Source organism: Daktulosphaira vitifoliae, unplaced genomic scaffold (genome assembly GCF_025091365.1).
Source record: "Daktulosphaira vitifoliae isolate Bord-2020 unplaced genomic scaffold, ASM2509136v1 Scaffold_4, whole genome shotgun sequence".
Lineage (NCBI taxonomy): Eukaryota > Metazoa > Arthropoda > Insecta > Hemiptera > Phylloxeridae > Daktulosphaira > Daktulosphaira vitifoliae.
Window position 1 is genome coordinate 18,786,305 of NW_026099575.1, and position 19,615 is coordinate 18,805,919.

The window sequence follows — 19,615 nt, forward strand, 5'->3', positions numbered from 1 at the left end:
TCGTCTTACGGTAAATCGTAGTTCGAATTATCGAATTATGTTGGTGGCCGTCACATGAAATCTGCTAGCGAGACGTTGGACACCTTCTTGAGTAACCTGGTCTTTCACGGAAACAACTATAATGTGTACCTTATAAAAGATACCTATGAATTCCTGGTACGAAATTTTTATTTTGCTATTAATTAAGAAAGATTTAAATTAAGAACGTGATTGTATTACAATCGCGACGAGCTTTTAGAAACACCGGACGTATGATCGCATACATTAACCTTTATGAATTCCTGGTACTAAATATTGATATTTGTCACATTATTCCAATACCGATCTAAAATATTAGTTATAACTCATTGGTTAGACTCATTGTACGTTACCTTATGAATTCCTGGTATGAAATTTTAATATAGCAAAATGGAGTAGAATATTTTGAATTTTTATCATGAAATGTCTTATATGTAATTTCATAAAAAAAACCCTGAACACAATACTTAATGATGTGTATTTTTTAATATCAGACTTTATTGATCAACATTTTGTCAAAGGCCATAAACAATGCTTATTTTACTTGTAGAATAATGTTATACCACCGAATAAGTCATACACTCCTTCACACTACAATTCAATGATTCGTTAATGTTTAGAAATTATATACATAATGATTTTTTGTAAGATGTTATAAATCCTCAAATATTGTAATTGATAAATACGTTTGTATTTTCACTCAATACAAATGATAAAAGTTCATGTTAACTGAACATGTGTTTACTTAAAGAATTCCAATTTGCAAATTTTATGCACAAAGTCGCCATTGCACATATTTAAATCAATTCAAAACTTCTATAGTATAAATCGATTGGTGTAGTTTGAGTTAATAGATTACTTAATATTCAATAAAAAAAATAATTAAACAAGTAAAAAATATTGTCTTAGTATAAGTAAAATAAATTGAAGATAACACAGTAAACACATCGTATTGGATTTACTTATTTTAGTAATATAACGGAAGCCTGAAAAATGATATAATTGAAGACTTTCAGTAATTGGTTTATTAGCATAACTAATTTAACAAAATTGGTGCAATGAGAACTGAATTGCTAATGAGACTTTTCTATTTTAGTGCAACAAAGTATATTATGTTATGGTCTAAAGTCCCTTAACGAGGGTATTTCTTATCAGTGTACATACCTTTTTTATACGCGTTTCAATAAATTCAACAAGTTTAATTAAATTCCTGGCATCTGGATATTATTTATTTGACGAGTTTAGATGCTTTTTATGTTTACATTTTTTACTTTTCACAATTAGCTTGCCCCCGTCGTCAATTGTTAATAGTTAATGTAACTATGCAGAATACGCAGACATTTTATAGTATGCAATATTACTCATATAGATATTAACCAAACAGGTACGGTCAGTAGCGTTCACGAGAGTTATTTCCAGAATTATAAAATAATGTCTTATGACTTTTAAAATTTTTCTATCAAACGAAAATTAGTAATAATTTTGGACTGCAAGTCCCAAATACAAGAGAATATATCCCCCAATTCAATCTGACAACTAGGCCCAGATATCAATGTCCTATATTCACCCGCGCATTCATTATGGAAAGCACAAGTAAATGATAGGAAGTGTAGACTTAGCCGATTAAAGCATGCAAACCTATTTGAATAACTTACTCTAGCCTTGCTGTCTACAAAAAAATATTTCTAGAAGACCCTCGTTGATAACATTCTTGGGTATGATATTAATTAATGTGCAAAACAAAATTTAGATATGTTTTTGTTTAGTAAATTATGTTAATTATTTTAATATTAATCAAATTCAATGAACAATATTTTACTAAAAAATAATATTCAATCAATATAAATCACTACATTTAATAGTGAAAATTACGTCATAACTGATAAAAGAAAAATTATAGTAGATTAACGTATTAATTAAATCTAATAATTTAAAGTAAAAAGAAACGGAATTTAAATCAATTCAATAATTATAATTATTATTATATATTTTAACAGGAAAAGCCCAATTTAGAAATTTGAACATAGTACATAATGAAATTAAAATAGTATTTACAAATTATTTCAAAATAGAAATATGCATATAATGAGAAGAAAATAATTGAAATTTTCTGAGCTATAATGAGAGGTGGTATCAGGATTAGCAACACGCATCAACCGGATTATAGGAGAATTAAGCAATTGTGATGTTGAGTAGTGAGGAATAAAGAAAAAAAAAGGAACGAATAATTTTTAACGGAGTGTTTTTACTAATGAGGGATAATAATTCAGGGGAATTTATGTTGCCACGAAGAAGGCCGGTAAGAAAACTAAGACTAATAGTGTGTCTCCGTTCAGTTGGAGTCGGCATACCAAATACCATAAGGACAGGAACATAATCATAGAATATTAAATCTATAAGAACATAGACGTAGACATTTTCTTTGGACACGCTCAATCGTGAAATTGGAGACAGGAGTCGATGATTTATAAAGAACACTCTCATATTCAATGATAGAACGTACAAAGGAACAGTAAAGAGTTTTTAGAGATAAAATTTGATTAAATGCAAAGACAATAAAGAATTACTGATACCATGGATATCAACACTTTTAATCAGTAGTCTATGATCTACTTTATCAAATACCTTTGAAAAATCTGCATAGATTACATCAGTTTGCCAGTGGAGACGAAAAGAATCACATATGATTCTTAATAATGTAAAATCTACAGAAAGAAAAAATAACATTATGTTTTAAATTTCAACCCTTCGTTTCAATATTATTTAATTAGACGTTATCGCAGTAGTATCGTTTTACGAAATTTATTTTTTGTGTTTTGTCGATGAGTTATATAAAATATTTCAAAGGTGGCACAAAACCACTCACTGTAGGTTTTGTTGTTGATTTTTTTGAGTTAAACTTTTATACTACAATATAAAAGATTTGTGTACCGATAACAGTTAAATAATTTATAAGTAAATGGATTTCTTTACGACATTCTTACCTACTAGTGTCATAGTTAAAGTGATCCAGGGGCAAGTTTCCCCATTAACTGGATCATAATAATATTTTATTAACTAATACAATAATAAATGCAGTGTCAATGTATTTTCGCTGGGTAATGAACATTTTTAAGAAAAAAATTATAGTAAAATAATTATCACGTTATTTTAAAATTTGTCAAAGTATACCCACATAAAAAAAAAACAGCAACAAACAAAAAAAAATTATCTAAATACTATAAAGCTTAGTTACTAATATATTTTTATTCCTCCTTATAATATTTCGTTTTTTAATCAATATTTTAAATTAATCATTTGTTTTGCTCAATTATTCTATTTATTAATCGTGTGTTTCTTTCGTTAATATACTGATAAATTGGCAATCTATAAAAAATAAACAATAACACTAGGAACTCGGATAAAAGTTTTTCTTTTTTCTTTTTGCGAGTTTCGATAAAAAATGTCTTAGTTTAACCGAAAACTGTAAAATGTGTGTTTGGAACTGATTCATGGTCAGTTATCTGAGGCAATAATGTCACTGTGAATCAATTATTACACCCGGACAGACAACTTGGCGACGATGGTGATGCAGTGCTGTGTAATAAAACGCTACCGTCACGTCCGGTTAGATGTCCCTACCCTAAGATTATATCGTTTGCTGCCCTCATTCGCTCGCTGACTTGTGTAATATATTTTCAAAGTACATAGGTACGTAAACACGTTTTGGCAAAGTATTTATGAGTGTGTATTTGTGAGCGGTTTTTTCACTTGGCTCGTTTATTTTATTACTTCAAACCTGAGCGCAGGCGTTAGTACAAAAAAACAAAACCTTATACGAGTAGACGGAAGATTATTGTTACGGTATGTTTATAAATCTCGAATAGTATAGAGAGTAACAAAAGGGTATTAGTCGTACACAGTTGACCCGAGTGATTTTGACGTTTGACTTGGGCAAACAAAACCTATAGACGGTTAATGTTAATTAATAGTGGTAAACAAACGTTTTCTTATGTCTGAAACGACGTATTGCTTCTAATACGTAGAACGCGTACATCATATACCTATTACGAGTGCTTATAGTATCATTAATATGTTGATATAAGTATTTAATTACAGTACTATGCATAAGTATAATGTCCATCTTAAGAATACGTTTGTGAGTAAAGATATTACCTTTAGAGGTATCCCACAAAAAGTCAAATACTTCGAAAACAGTACAATAATAAATTACCTCGGTATACATAACACACAAGTTAATTGGCAATGATTTCAGTAAAGTTTTAAAACAATTTTTTAATGCATATTTTGTAAAGTTATATTAATTTTTATTTTCTCTATATTGTCATAATTCAGTATTTCGAATAATAAATAATGGATTTTAAATTCAGCTTGACGATCGCGAATCTTTTTATGCGTAAGTTCATTAGATAGGTAATGACTTTCTTGGAAAATAAACAAAACATTCAGACCTGCATTTTTGAAAATTTTAAATGTAGTTTATATTGTCCTGTAGAACGCCGCAACATTTGATTATGCAAATAATAATCATGTTATTGTACTTAAAAGTTCTCTATCTTAAATAAAATGTTTCTTTTGATATTCATCCAATGTTAATGATGTCAGATAAGCCATCTTTTGTTTATGAAATGTTTTGTATACTTTGTACGAGGGTCGAACGCGCTTAGTTGTTTTGGCTGTAAAATAGTTTATATAAGATATATCCCATCATTGCTTTGATCGCGTTTTTAGTAATTCAATTTACAATTTTACAAAAGCTCTGTATGGAAACCATAATAATAAAAAATAAAACTAGTATAAGCGCAATCCGAAGTTTGTGACAACGGTCACGTTTTATTTTCGTCATAAATACTAACAGTTATTGTCACTAAAACTATTAAAAACTACTACGAAATTATTATCTACATATGATCTTATTCGGCGCATAATAGTTATTGTTTTCCATATTTTTATTCAAAACCGTAATTAAGGTATGAAATTCGACTTTTAGTATTTACGCGTTACACTTAAAAAACAACACAAAAAAAAAATTATAAAAAGGAATGACGCAAAGTAATTTACTTTTATATTTTTTAACCGATATTATATTGTAAATTTTACATCCAAATAATGTTTAACTTTATCAAAAATACTTTTTAAATGTTTCCTTGGCACGCTTGAAGTATTTCAATTTTATTTTGAAATAACATAATATTTTCGACTTCTTATCTCATAACAATTGTAGCTTAAAATAATTTTTTTAACAGATTCAAAGTAGTGCATTTAAAATTTATACATTCATAATTTAACGGTAATGCGATTAAAGGTATCGTTTCTTGAAAATAATATATCTAAAAATATTTTACTTAAGGCTTTCATTTAATTTCTAAATATTATTTTCTAATAGGATTTTCTCGATAATAATTCAAAACAATTTATTTCAGAATCAGTTTTTATTTGTTTCCAGTTAAATGAAGTTATTTCCACGATTAATTCGCTGTGTTTTACTTGTTCTTATTGTCGTGCCTTTATAATGGAACAGCCCTCCACCATTCGGATACTTTTATCTTTGGAAAAAGTTCTCGTCAAAGAATAAAAAATAACTTATTGCTTGTTTTATTAAATAAGCGTCATATTATTCTTAGGAGACCACGTCTAACTAACAACGGAAAAAAAATGTTTTCTGTGGACGGTTTAGTTATTCAAAGAAGAAACTGTTTTCTCTAAACGGACAAAGAAAATAGTTCGCGTTATATTTTTTATGATCGTTAATGGCCAATAATTTGTCTGGTAACACAAGTTTTCAGTATTATTTACTTTTAATTAAAAATATTATTACTCGAACCAAATCTTACTCCATGGATTTCGTTATCACCCATCTAGTTTTCGCTCAAGAAACTTTTATCATAAATTTTTAGTTGTATGCGGAACGATTTTATAATAACAATTATTCTTGATAATAGCTTTTATCGTATAATTAGAGAACAGACTATTGTGTAGGTGTAACTGATCTATTTATATTTTTTCTTTCAACTCGATATACGTTTGAGGAATAATTGTTGAATTATAATAGTTATAATATAAAAATAATAATATAATAATAATTATTACTACACAATTTAAGCAACAAAACAAAATAAAATCATAACGCTTATTATCAAATACTAACTTTTTAAATTTGTTTGTAGAATAGTTTAAGAACGACAAAGACAGTAGCAATAATATTATATAAATAATATGTATTTGAATCAAAATTTGTCATACACTAATTATTAAACTAAAATTATTTATATTGATAAAAAAAATGTACTTAAATTAATAAGTTAATTAAGAGACCACAATTAACATAAAATATATATTTAATCAGAAAATAATGGGACTATGTAATTTTGAAGAATAATATTATAAAAACACTTTTATAATATTAATATAACATTATATGTAATAGTAACGTTATTGAAAAAAAAATATCTGTGGCCATCCACTCATAAATTTGAGACAGATCCTAATAATTTATCCATTGGTAGATTACTAAACCATTTCACCTAACCAGTAGATATCACAGAACACAGCTTATAGATTACTACATTTTTATCATTTTTAATTGAGTTTTACAATTTTTATATAAGATCAGTGAAAAAAGAGATAATTAATGATGTTCTTTGCTCTTTTTGAAATTTTTACACTAAAAAACCTAGTACAGTAGGGTCATGGCATAGTTTTGACAAGTATAAATGATATCTAACAATGTTAACGTCATTATCATAAAAAATCGCTTCGAAGCGAATCTGCTAAATTTTACAATAATTAATATATTTGTACTTTTTTCAACAATCATGGGATAAATTTTCAACATAGTAATACATCTCAAGAACTTTAATTTGATATAGGTTAAAATATAGCAAATAATCCGGAACATTTTCAAAAATTAAGTTCAAATAAAACTTTTATATGCGTGAGTGTTCTCTTTCAAACCTTCTCCAAAATAGATCATTGATCATTGATCGTGATGAAAATACAAACAAAATAATTAAATTGTAAAAACAGGCTCAAAATATATAACAGTGATATTTAATATTTTTTTAATACCTAATATATAAAAATAATGGTAAAATATCACTAAGAGATATTTTGAAACTTTTCTGATGTGTAATGATAGAAAACGATTACGGTTCCTTTGATTAGTTTAAAATACACTTTTAGAAATTATGTTTAACAGGTGTACAGTATGCCCACAATTATAAATGAAATGAAATGAGTGCATTTTATTTTAATTATTAAAAATTCATAACTTCGTATTTGTATATTTTTTTTAGTTGTTTTAAAATACAAGCTATATAGAAAGTTTAATCGCTATTAATTTTAACTATTTATTTATTTTTGTTTGCAATTTTAATTATAAACTGAAAATCTCTTTATAAGTTTTGATGGATTATTTTAAGCCACCATTTCATAATTTCACATTGTTTTAAATATACTTCGTTTTGTTATGCACGCGGTTATTTACATTAATTAACTTCCAAATAGTTCACATTCTTTCATTTTGAGAAAGTAAAACTTTAGCGTAGATATATTTACGCTTATAAAATTAATAAAATAAGTTTCTAGATGGTGGTTTTATTTTTTGCTTAATTTAATATAGCAACAATATAATTGTTAAAATTTTAATCTATTAATTTTTAAACCATATTTAATTATTAAAAAATATATAGACATTTAATTCATTTTAATCTTCGTTAAAAAAATAATTTACATTAGACTAATATAAACATTCAATATTTTTTTGTTTAAATTATCATTAATTAATTTATAATTAAAACTTAATATATATGTCAGAAAGGAAGTATTTTATAAAGTAGGTAGGTTGTATCCATAAATTTTATTTTATTTTCTTTGTTAGTCTTTCAAAAGATTATTTTAATCACAAAAATTTTAGTTTCAATTCCATCCATTAAATTTTTGGATAAATTAAAAGAAATAGAGATTTATATCGTACAAAGTTCAGTATACGATATTCAATTTTTTTTATGGTGTACTTAAAGAAAATGATTTTTCAGGTTATATTATTTTAAAAATATTGCAAAAAATAATTATTTTTTCTTCCAAAAAGATGAACTTTTTTCTATTCTTTCTTTTACTTATTGTCGTCAATTCTTAACTATTTAACAACTCCATTATTTACAAATTATACAGTTTTACATGTTTATTTTTTACTTGACAATTACAATAATGAATTGTCTTAAAGATAATCATATTTTTACTATTATAATAGACTAGTTTTATTAGTAGTCAATATTATAATACTGTATAGTATTATAATAATAAAAAAAAATGCTTAAAGATGACATATTATTAGCTGGTTGGAAGCTTATAGCAAAATAAAACAAACATATGAACATATAATACTTTGTATAATTAAATATACAAAACTAATCAAAGACATAATTTTTAGATGAATTTTAAACTAATTATCATAATTTTGGATAATAGATTTTATTATATCATATCCGTTCTGGAAAAAGTTCTTAATCATTTTATTTCATGCTTAAAAACCGTTGAATAAATAAATAAATTTGTAGTAATATGTTTCATAAATAAATTAGATGATTATATAAATTAACTTTTCAAGAACTTCTCAGTCATTAATTAATATAACAATAAATAAATTATAAACTTTTGCACAAAAGTAATAATGTAGATTTATCATTCATATTTTTAATATTTTACTTGTTTTAAGTATATTACAATCATCAATTTTCTGTGTGTGTTTTTTATTTAATAAACCACTAGTTATCAATTATGTTTAAGCTCAAACTACGAAGTGATTATGTATATAAAAAATCAGTCTGTATAGTAATTGAGTTCAAAGTCGAATCGTGGTTGAATGGTTAGAAAAATACAGTACTAAAAAAAGGTTGTGAGACTTGATTTCATTTAACCGCATACATTTTAAAGAGCTCTTATAAAATCACTCAGTATCGTTTACCCAAATCCATTCTGTCGATTTAATTAATTTAATTATCAAGATAAATTTATAAAAGTAAACACAGTAATTAAAATTTTTCTGAATTGGCTATACTAATTAAAATGCATATTACTAATAAAAATACATTATTATATTTGGTACATGTAGTAGAGCTATGGTAATATTCGTATACGTGATTAGATAATTATATTACACACCAATAGCAAACGTTGGTGGTGACTTGCAATTAATATAATTATGATTTTCATCCAATTCGTTGGGGTGAATAATTTGTATAATATTCAGAATATATTTTGTGAAATTGAATTTCGAGGAGTACGTAATTTGTCTATAACAAATCGGATCCTTTGTCCTAACCACTTAAAAGTATTAAATTTACCCGTCCTTAACATATCTTTTAGATATTTAGACATGAGCACAAAGATGAAAACCCTTATAAAATTATTATAATTTCTAAAATTAAATAACTTCCTTAATATTATACAATTGGAAGAATCCGAATAAAAAATTCTTAATACTATTTTTTCTTTTCGATTAACTACGTGGTTCATAATAAATTAATCACTCTGTATAGCAAGTTATTTGGAAAATTGCAATAGCAAGACCATAGAGTTAGTGAAATTAGTATATTTTATTTATTCGTGGTGACATTGCAACTGTTATGTCAATAGTAAAGAGAAATAACATAAATTATAACATAATGAATATTTGATTAACCTAAAATTCGTTCATAATCCATTGCCTGCGACGTTTGTGACATTTATGTGTCCCGAGTTCCCTATAACTCTATCCCCGTGATAAATTTAACCTTTTGATATATAGGCCACAAATCGAGTAATCAATTGTTGTAATTTATACATATAGACGATTTTTGATTTCTAATGAATTTTTACCCATCAAATAAAAAAAAATTGAAAGGCCCAGTGACACTCTATCACAGTATAATCGTAATAGAATTCATAGTATAACGAAACTAATTTATGGAATATTATGTCTTCACCAAACAAATTAAGATCCAAAGCTTATCTGTAATGTTGATATTATTACTTGCTTTATTTTTAATAGGAAATGCATAATGATGCGGTCAAACAAAGATAACGAGTTTCGCATATTAAAATAGTATTTGTAAGTGATTCATTGTATTATCATATTTGTTGGTTCTTCACGAGTACATACAATAACACGGCACAAAATCAGTAGATAAATTATTAAAGGATAATTAATTTGGTATTGCATTGTTACTCAACAACTTCTACAAATTCTACGTTACAACTTACAGCATGGAAGAATGCATTATGAGTTTTTTATTAGTTTTATATGTTTAATGTACTTATAATAACTGCAAAAGTCAATTTTTCTATGAGTTATAGATTTAATTTCAGTAATTATGTGATGTAGCCAGACATTTTTGTTAAGTTTTGAAGGATTTTTTTTTATTATTTTATAATAATAATTATTTTTGATGACTTTTTTTCGCTCAAAATCCATCTAAAAGTAGATAATTTGGTCGTCCCGTGAATTTCGGGATGAGGGGTTAGTTCAACTAACGATTTTTATTTTTAATTATGCGTTAAGTCAAATATCAAAAATAAAAAATTATTGTTGTAATGAATTTGACATAAATATTTGTTTAACATAGGGCCAATTCTAAAGACTTGATATCCTTATCGAATTATTACTTCATTTATCGTATTTTTTTATATGAAATTATACCATATGACAATACAATTATGTAAGACTTTCCCTTCTTCTAAACACAATGCTTTCATAATATGGAACAGTAGTTTTAGTTCTTTTCAACATAAATCACAACCATTATGACAATGGTGGGCATTAACTAATTAAAAAGTTAATTTTTTTTAACTTTTCAAATTAACTAATTTAATTTTCCATCGAAATAACTTAGCTTTTTTCAGTTAATTAGTTAAAATAACAGTAAAGTTAAATTCAAAATTCAATAAAAAATGTATATATTTATACGCAGCGTACGTAGTTTAATTTAAAAAAAAATCGAATTTTTCCCTATCCCAAATATTATATTTATAAAATGATAAATATAATTTTCTGAATTTTTTCAAAAATGTATGTGATTTTTAACCGGTTATTTTTAATAACTAGTTTTAAAGGTAAAACAGTACAACCAACACCAACATAAAAAAATGAATAAAAAAAAAGTTTTGTTATCAATTATATTTTCTTCCTATTCAGTTGAAAATCGATTTTTAGCTTTCCCTTGCATCATCGACCAATAAAAAATGATTTTAAGAGATTTTAGCCAAAAAATTAATTTTAAATGAAATAACTTAACTGAACTTGAGTAATTATTTCGATTAACTTGCCCATCCTTGCATGATGATGTATGCTTTTTTTATTTAATGTAAGAAATATATTTATTACAAATGATTAATTTTATATAAACTTAAATTACTTAAAATATAATTATTAAAAATATCAATTATAGTAATGTCATTGACTGATGTTTTACTAGGGGAAGTAATTAGCATAATATTTTTTTGTGTCGGTGTAGTAAACTAATTAAATTATTAAAGTGTAAAACGAAGTATAAAACATTTTAAGTAATAGATTTACATAATGATAATTACCAAAATCCTTACAAATTCAATATTATCATTACAGAAATAATTAAATTAACTTGTTCGACTTATATTAGTTTTAAAGCTATTATGAAAATCTCTCAGTTAATCTAAAAAACACACAAAAATTTTTTAAATAAGTCGTAATTTATTATTATTTTAAGTGTCAAATACTTTGAAACCTTTTCAATTCAAACGGTAAGTTATAGGCCAAATTTCCATGGTGTGCCATCCTGGCAATTTTAATTTTTCATATAGTTTGTATTTGTTTGAATTATGAGTCTCTCGAGACCAGTTACATGAAAACTCTTACTTAGCAGAACACTTTAACGTCACCACTTTCAATACTATCTTGTTACTTTGAGACTGTTTTTATAACATAATGTACCTAATTTAATTTTTGTACAATTACCGTCCAAACGTGTTTTGTAGATTTTTTACTAACGTAATTCCTAGAAAAGTAACACTTATGTACTATTTATATAGTGTTTTTTATATTAATGGGTATACGCTTACAAATCAGTGTATACTTAAAAAAAAATGCATTTTTGCGATAATATCACTACTTTGGTGTATTATAAAGATTTTAAAGATTTTTGTTGCAATGAGCTCATTGTGTTTGCTAAAAAAAATTAATATTTAGAGGTTTCTTATAGTATTATTAAAATATAATAACAAATATGAAACACTTCAAAAATTATGGCTGGAATATTTAAAAAATTATCAAAAGATAAAGTAAAATTATCTTTTATATTATTTTTATCGTGTCAAGTGGAAGTTCAGGATTAAGATGGCCGACCCCAAGTAGTTGGGATTAAGGCGAGGAAGAAAAAGAAGAAAGTAAAACTATCTAAGAAACATTTAAAAAAAAAAAATTTTAATTAAGTTAATTGTTTACAAAAAATTGCTTACAATTTCCAAAAGAGTATCTAAAGGTTAAAAATTTTCAATTCGATCAATAAAGAAAATATTTTAAAAGTCTGTGAATTTTTTTTCATAATTAGCATTTTGTAACTCTTTAATGAATCATTATTTTTTTCAATATTGTACTATATTTTTTATTTATTATGTGTGATTTTAGTGTTATCATATTAATTATTTTATATATATATATATATATATATATATAATTATTTTTACTCAGAGTTTTGACTTCAATATTTTTTATTAAACTGTTCATATATAATTTTTTAATAAAGCCGGGGAATCTGGAAGCTCATGCTGTTGCTTTGCATGCCAGATTCGTGGTGTTGGACTCGGTTGGGCTTGGTTTCTAGACGGGGCACAGTAGTTTTGTGTTTTACTGATTCTTAGAGGGTCACACTCTTATCGCAGTCTGGTACTTTTTCTCGATCACTGATGGTAGTTCCAGGTGGTGCTCTGCCAGAGAGGGTCTCCGTTATACTGGTAAAGAAGAATTACGGCGTCATTTGGTTTTAACTTCGCCACGCATTCTTGTTTCTTTTTATGGAAGGTAAATAGCCTACAGTGCGGTTTCCAGATATGGATTGGTGGACCCAAGACTCTTCACACTATTGTCCTCAGCGACCGGGCGCCAATTCGACTCCCCAAATCCCCAGACGGTGAGGAGTAACTATGAATCTTTTAATGTAACTCATGATAACAACCATTAATAAATGATAAAAAAATTTTCATCAATTTAGAATGCTTTTTGGTCATAATTTTCAAAAAAAAGATGACATATTTTTATTGAGTACCAAAATAATTTTTTGAATGGAGTGCTGAAAGGTGCAAAACTGGCAATGGATAAAACACCATCTTAAGTTCTTAATTAATAATTCTAAAAAGTTTACTTTAAAAGTCTTTATAAAATTAATTCAGTAGACCATTTTATAAAAGATTATTATGTGATGTAGTCATAATACAATATTAATAGCTTTCGGAATATTGAATATCATTTTAAAATATAACAATTTATACATTTGTATTAATAATTGTTACCATATTAAAATTTAATCATTAAAGTTTACTTGGATTATTTTTAAGATTAAATTTATAATAATGATTTTTTTATTTGAATCCATTTATCTATTCTAGAGTTAGCTGCAAAAAGTAAAATAATTTGACGTAAAAAAACCCTCGCGCACATAGTAAACACAAAACATCAATTTATTCACAAAAGTCATTCACGAAATTTCTTTGTAAAGAAGACAGAAAAGAATGCAAGAGATAAACGAGTGAAAATGTAATGTTTTAACCGGAAATTCTATTTATTTAGTTACTATTGTGTATTTTCGATATCTGCAGGCGGTACGTGACAGGCATAGCAATAAAATGAGAGAGTGTCTGAGAAAGGAGGGTAGTCAAACAGTTTGGAAGCAAAATGTTTTTGAAATAATAAGTCTTACTTAAAATCTTTAATATCAAAATCCTCCAATTTCATTAGGTGATTTTCCTTAGTGTTGTATAGGCTCTTTAAAAAATAAAAATAAAACGTATACTATTTTTATGATTTGTTCCCGTTTAAGTTTTGTATTTTTCTTGTCGAGTATTTATAAATGTTAACATTTTGCTCGATGCGATTTTAAAAAAAAAAAAAGACTTTTACTACATAATGATCACTATTAATGCATAATTGATGAATCGACAACTTAGTTATTTTGTTCTATAATGAGATATAAAAAATTATGGGGTGACAAAGAAAATCGATGATACATTTAATACCATATGAAGTGTTTGTTGTTCTTTTGCCGATAGAGTTTTGGAGAAATATTTTATGGAATAAATATATGCTATACAAAAAAAAAAAAGTTCGCGATATAATTTTAACCTATGCATACATACAAAATTATTCATTTTGATGTTATATATAAATATGAGGTGAGTTATAAATTCAAAGACTGAAAATTGTTACTTCTATAAATAATTTTACAGGATTAAATCTTATTATTCCTTTGAACACTATGCTATATATTGAAGAAGCTTAAAAATAAGACTTCTATATAAGTACTCTGAAACAAAATTTTCTTAAAGTAATTTTTTTATTATTAATATCTTTTCATAACTTAATTAAAAAATACTTTTCCGTGTTTATCTAAACAAAACTATACGGAAAAATCTAGCTTGTTACACAATTTTAAGAATTAGAAGATTAATTTAGGCAAAGAAAGTTAAAAAAATTTAACACAAAAAATAAATTGTGTTAACTTGATATTGAAATTGATATTTTTTTATGATTCTTCTGATTCATATTAACCAAAATATTCATTTTTTTTAATATTATATATTATTAAAATTAGGAAGTAATATATTGAGTATTATATAATTTAATCCTATAGTATATTAATACAATAACTTTAAGATTTTTGTTATATTTTACATTTTATATTAATTGAGAGAAATCAATAATTTCAATAATATAGATGAATATGTAAACAACTATTGTTTATACGTTCTCATAATGCTTACATGAAAAAATTTTTCCTTGCCTTAGTTTTCTAAATAATTGATATTTTTAGATAATATTTTTTGTAATCGTTATTAAACTATTATAATTATAAACCGAAACGTTGATACATTATTAATACAGTGTTAAAACTGTGGAAAAACATTTTTTCTTTTAGTTAATATTTCATACTCATTCACAAACAACACTACGTAACCAATAATAATATTATTTTATATATTGTTACATAGTTAACTCTAATTGTTACTCTCTTCAAAAAAATAACATGATTTTTAGGTGTTTTTTTAACTTTATATACATTTTCTATACATTTTAGGGTTACATTTATGTATATATATATATATATGTGTGTGTGTATATTTTTAAAGTTTATAAATATCTATTTAAAAACATTCGCAAAAAAATAATCATATTAAATTTTTGATCAACCATAAAGTTCAACGGCCATTACTGCGAAGTATATAAGATAGTACGACATATGGTAAACGCTGTTTTTTATGTAACTACTGAGTATATATGTGCATAAGTACGTACAATTAATGGTTAAGACTGAGTACTGAAATCAAGGGATGGATAGAGAAGTATGTCCGGCAAGCGTGAGTTCATTGCAAAGTTTTGGGGTTACACGAGACGCGACAGGAAATAAAACATTAATAGTGTCGGCAACTGGCCAATAGTAGAGGAAGTTAGCAGAGACCTCATTCTGCCGTTTGGTGTGGTTAAGATGAAGAAAAGGAAAAAACTAAAATAAACAAATAGCCAACAAAGTGGTCAATTCCGGTTTTTACAACCACTCACGCCTTCGATAATGCACGCAAACTGATATTACTCTTAGTATTATGCTACACTATACAATATAATAAAATAATATATATATATAATGATAACATGATTAACACTTCAGTGCTATTAGCTCAAAAAGGTTTTAACTAAATGAAAAATTAATATCGATAAGTAAATATTAATATTAACAAGATTTATATAAAAAATAACCCAGTGATTAAAATCACTATCAAACAAAACGCTTCGATGCAAATCTTTAGATAGTGTTTAATTTAAAAAAAATGGTAGATTATTCCAAAAACTACATGATCTGCTATTTCCTTATTAATATCCTGATTAAGATAAAGTATGCCGAATAAAAAAGGGATTATTAAAAAATATTATTTCTCATGAAAAAATTATAGTGATCCATACATTTTTTAAAAAGTTATAGCGTTTTAAAATAAAAAATGTAAAAGATAAAATGATATGTAAGTTATCCTAACGAATTTGAAACTTTTTAATATGTCAACTTCAAAAATTTGATTTCTACTGATAAAATTGTACAATAATACAATCAATGCCTTTGTAAAATCTTAAATTTAAAATTGGTTTAAAAGTTGACTTTACATATGATTACCCAAATTCATGCATTTCTATGGCTTCTTGAAAAACTAAGCATTTCTATATTTTTTTTTATTTCGGCATTACTAGGGCTTCTTAAAAGTCATACATTTCTTTGGCTTCTTATACAATTAAGCATTTCTATGGTTCCTTTAAATCTGCATTTCAATGGCTTCTTTTGTTGCTGCATTACTATAGCTTCTTAAAAATTAAAAAATTGTATTGTTTTTTAATTTTTGCATCACTATGGCTTCTTAAATGGCAGCATTTCTATGACTTCTTATAAAAACAAACATTTCTATGATTTCTTTAATTTTTGCATTATTGTGGCTTCTGAAATATTTGTATTTCAATGGCTTCTTTTATTTCCGCATTACTATAGCTTCTTAAAAATTAAAAATTTGTATTGTTTTTTAATTTTTGCATCACTATGGCTTCTTAAATGGTATGCATTTCTATGACTTCTTATAAAATCAAGCATTTCTATAGTTTCTGCAATTTTTGCAGTTCTATGGCTTCTTATAGATTATGCTTTTCTACTACTTAATGTTTTATTTTTTATAATTTTAATTTTTTTTCTAATATTGTACACTTTAGTTAAATGTTGCAAATTTGTAGGACTTAATTGAAACTCAATGATACACTACAAAATAATTTACGTAGACACTATTTATTTTAAGGTTACAAAATTAAAAATTACAGAGTAAACTACTGATAAAAAATTTTTAATATTATTTAAAAGTATTCAACATTTATACATTAATTTATGATTGAAAATAAACATTGTATAATTGTTTCTTAAAAGTTATTATTAATCATTCATGAATTTAAAACAAATACTCTAAAATTTTACAGTTTTACCAATATTATCTATATTTTTATTAATATATATTTATATTCATTATCATGTATAATTTAAGTATCTAGTTTCATCGTAAACTGTTTATCTTGACGATAAAATATAAACCTATGCATTTAGTATCATTCCCATGAGAGAACGAATGGTTGTCAATGATTAGTTTGGCAACGAGTATAGTACAGTTGAAGAATGACCCAAAGACAATAGAATTTGGAAACAAATGTTTAGCATAATGAATTGTATATGAAAAGGCCTCCCAGTCGTTTATCATTCAACTGGGAAAGAATTAAACCTTGCATAAGCTAGTAGCGCTTTGTCTATAGTACACGACGATAAGGGAAGATTTGTACTCCCCTCAAAGACGACTACGATTTGAAGTTTGGCAGATTGATGGTAATAGTTGTTGTTGTCGTATTTCACATTACTCTGTTATATGTCAACGCACATACATTTTATTCGTGCAACATAGAAAATCTTTTGTCAGCCAAATGACCCTATCCAATGAAACCAAAACATACATATGCAACATTACTAATAATTAATACCATAAAATATTTTTTTTATATACTATTTATATATAAATTTTTACGTACTAATTATTTTACAATAAATACACACGCATTTTATTTATGTATTCATTAACATTTTTTTTTACTTTATACATTATAGATCAATCAAAAATACCAGTTATGGATGAAACGATTAAATAATCTACCAACATGGCCGGGAGAATTATTGGTTAAAAAATCCGACGTGTCGAAAATTTTACAAAATTAGTTATTATTGAAAATGGAACGATTTAAATTTTGCTGCACAATAAGTGTCCGTCATTTAATATTCGTCTTCATAGTTGTTGCATTCTGTAGCTCAAAGGGTAAGTCGACCTGAAGTGATACAATAGTATTAAGCATTTAGAATAATCCCTCTTGTTGAAGTTTTAGGCTTTTAATTCTGAACTATCATTTCCCTTCCCTAACTACAATTTGTTAACGGGTAATCATATTTAAAGATCCTGGTAATTGTTTAACTAACATACATTGTTATATGAAATGTTTAAGTAATAAATGGAAGGAATAATTTTTAACATTAATTATTAATATTTATTTAAATTAATTTTGGGCAACAAAATTTTCAATTATTAAAACTTATATCTTAATCATTAAATTATAAAAAAACAAACATTTATAAGCTGTATTGCATATTTTATTTGTAGATATTAAATAAAGAATATTGAATATTAGATTATGTTTTCAATTAAGGTAACTTATTCTGGTAAAATTTTTTAATTTATCTTCAATTTATTTTGTTATATTATTTATAAAATTGGTTAATGAAATTAAAATACAAATGACCTCTATGAGCTTTAATGATTTAAATCAATCTGTCAAAATATTGATGGTAAAAAAACAAATCTTTAATGGTTAGCCAAGGACTTAGGATAAATGATTATCTAAAGTCGACCTGTTAATATTTTACCCGAACTAAATTACCCTTCTCTCTTTTATTGTTTTATATGTAAACAGTAAGGGTTCATAACGGGATTTTTTTATACAATGTTGTACGGATTAGAAACAACAGAAAACGTGTCCCAGTGGGGGTCTTTGACGATTAACAGCGTAGAGGTTTTTTTATTAAAAATAATTTCACTGGTAATTACTCGGAAAGGTTAATATAATCTATGGGATAATAACGCAGTTACGTGAAAGTAAAATATATGTTTCAAAATTTTAAAGATTGTCAGTAATTCATTAAATGTCTCAGCATGTTTGTGATAATTTATATTGCCTAAAGTGTTATGTTAACCATTAAAATATTTATCATTATAATACAAAAAATATAACGTTTTTATTTTCTATAAATAATTAGTCAACTATACAGAGTGGAACAGATTTAACTGACAACTTATATAACTTATGATCTACATAAAATTTTATACTTTTTTCTTTTAATCGATTTTTTCAATATAGAAATATATTTAAAATATATTTTGTTATTTTTCGCAACTATAAAAATTAATTTTTATTAACATTTTTTTTAAAATTTGAAGAAATTGCATACTGTTACCAGTAAATAACATAATAAGAGAGTGTTTACTTCTGTACTTTACATAATATGGACTAACATTTGATACCATAGGAAAATTATAAAAAAAATCAAGACTTAACAAATTTCAAAATGCTGTATATACGTAACTACTGAATTAAAATAATTTTTTGGCATCAACATTTTTCTTTAAAACTTATCTATAAAATGGCTATCTTCAAATCTTAAAAAAAATATTAATAAAAAAATTAATTTTTAAAATATTTTTTGCAATTGCAAAAAATAACATAAAATGTATTTTAAAAATTGATTTAAAAAAATTA

The 19,615-nt window shown here is 25.4% G+C and overlaps 1 protein-coding gene across 4 annotated transcripts in view; it reads left to right on the forward strand.

Moving 5' to 3' along the window:
- Nucleotides 1-19,615, forward strand: part of LOC126905140 (lachesin) — a 101,345-nt gene that overhangs the window by 13,587 nt on the left and 68,143 nt on the right. For 2 of the 4 annotated variants that reach the window (XM_050684582.1, XM_050684586.1), the window contains exon 2: nt 17,919-18,123. In XM_050684582.1, the coding sequence (XP_050540539.1) occupies nt 18,039-18,123 (85 nt within the window). In that variant the 5' untranslated portion in view covers nt 17,919-18,038. Of the gene's footprint in view, nt 1-10,085; nt 10,109-13,140; nt 13,161-17,918; nt 18,124-19,615 lie in introns of those variants that run through there. The other 2 variants (XM_050684585.1, XM_050684583.1) reach the window with 2 other exon arrangements.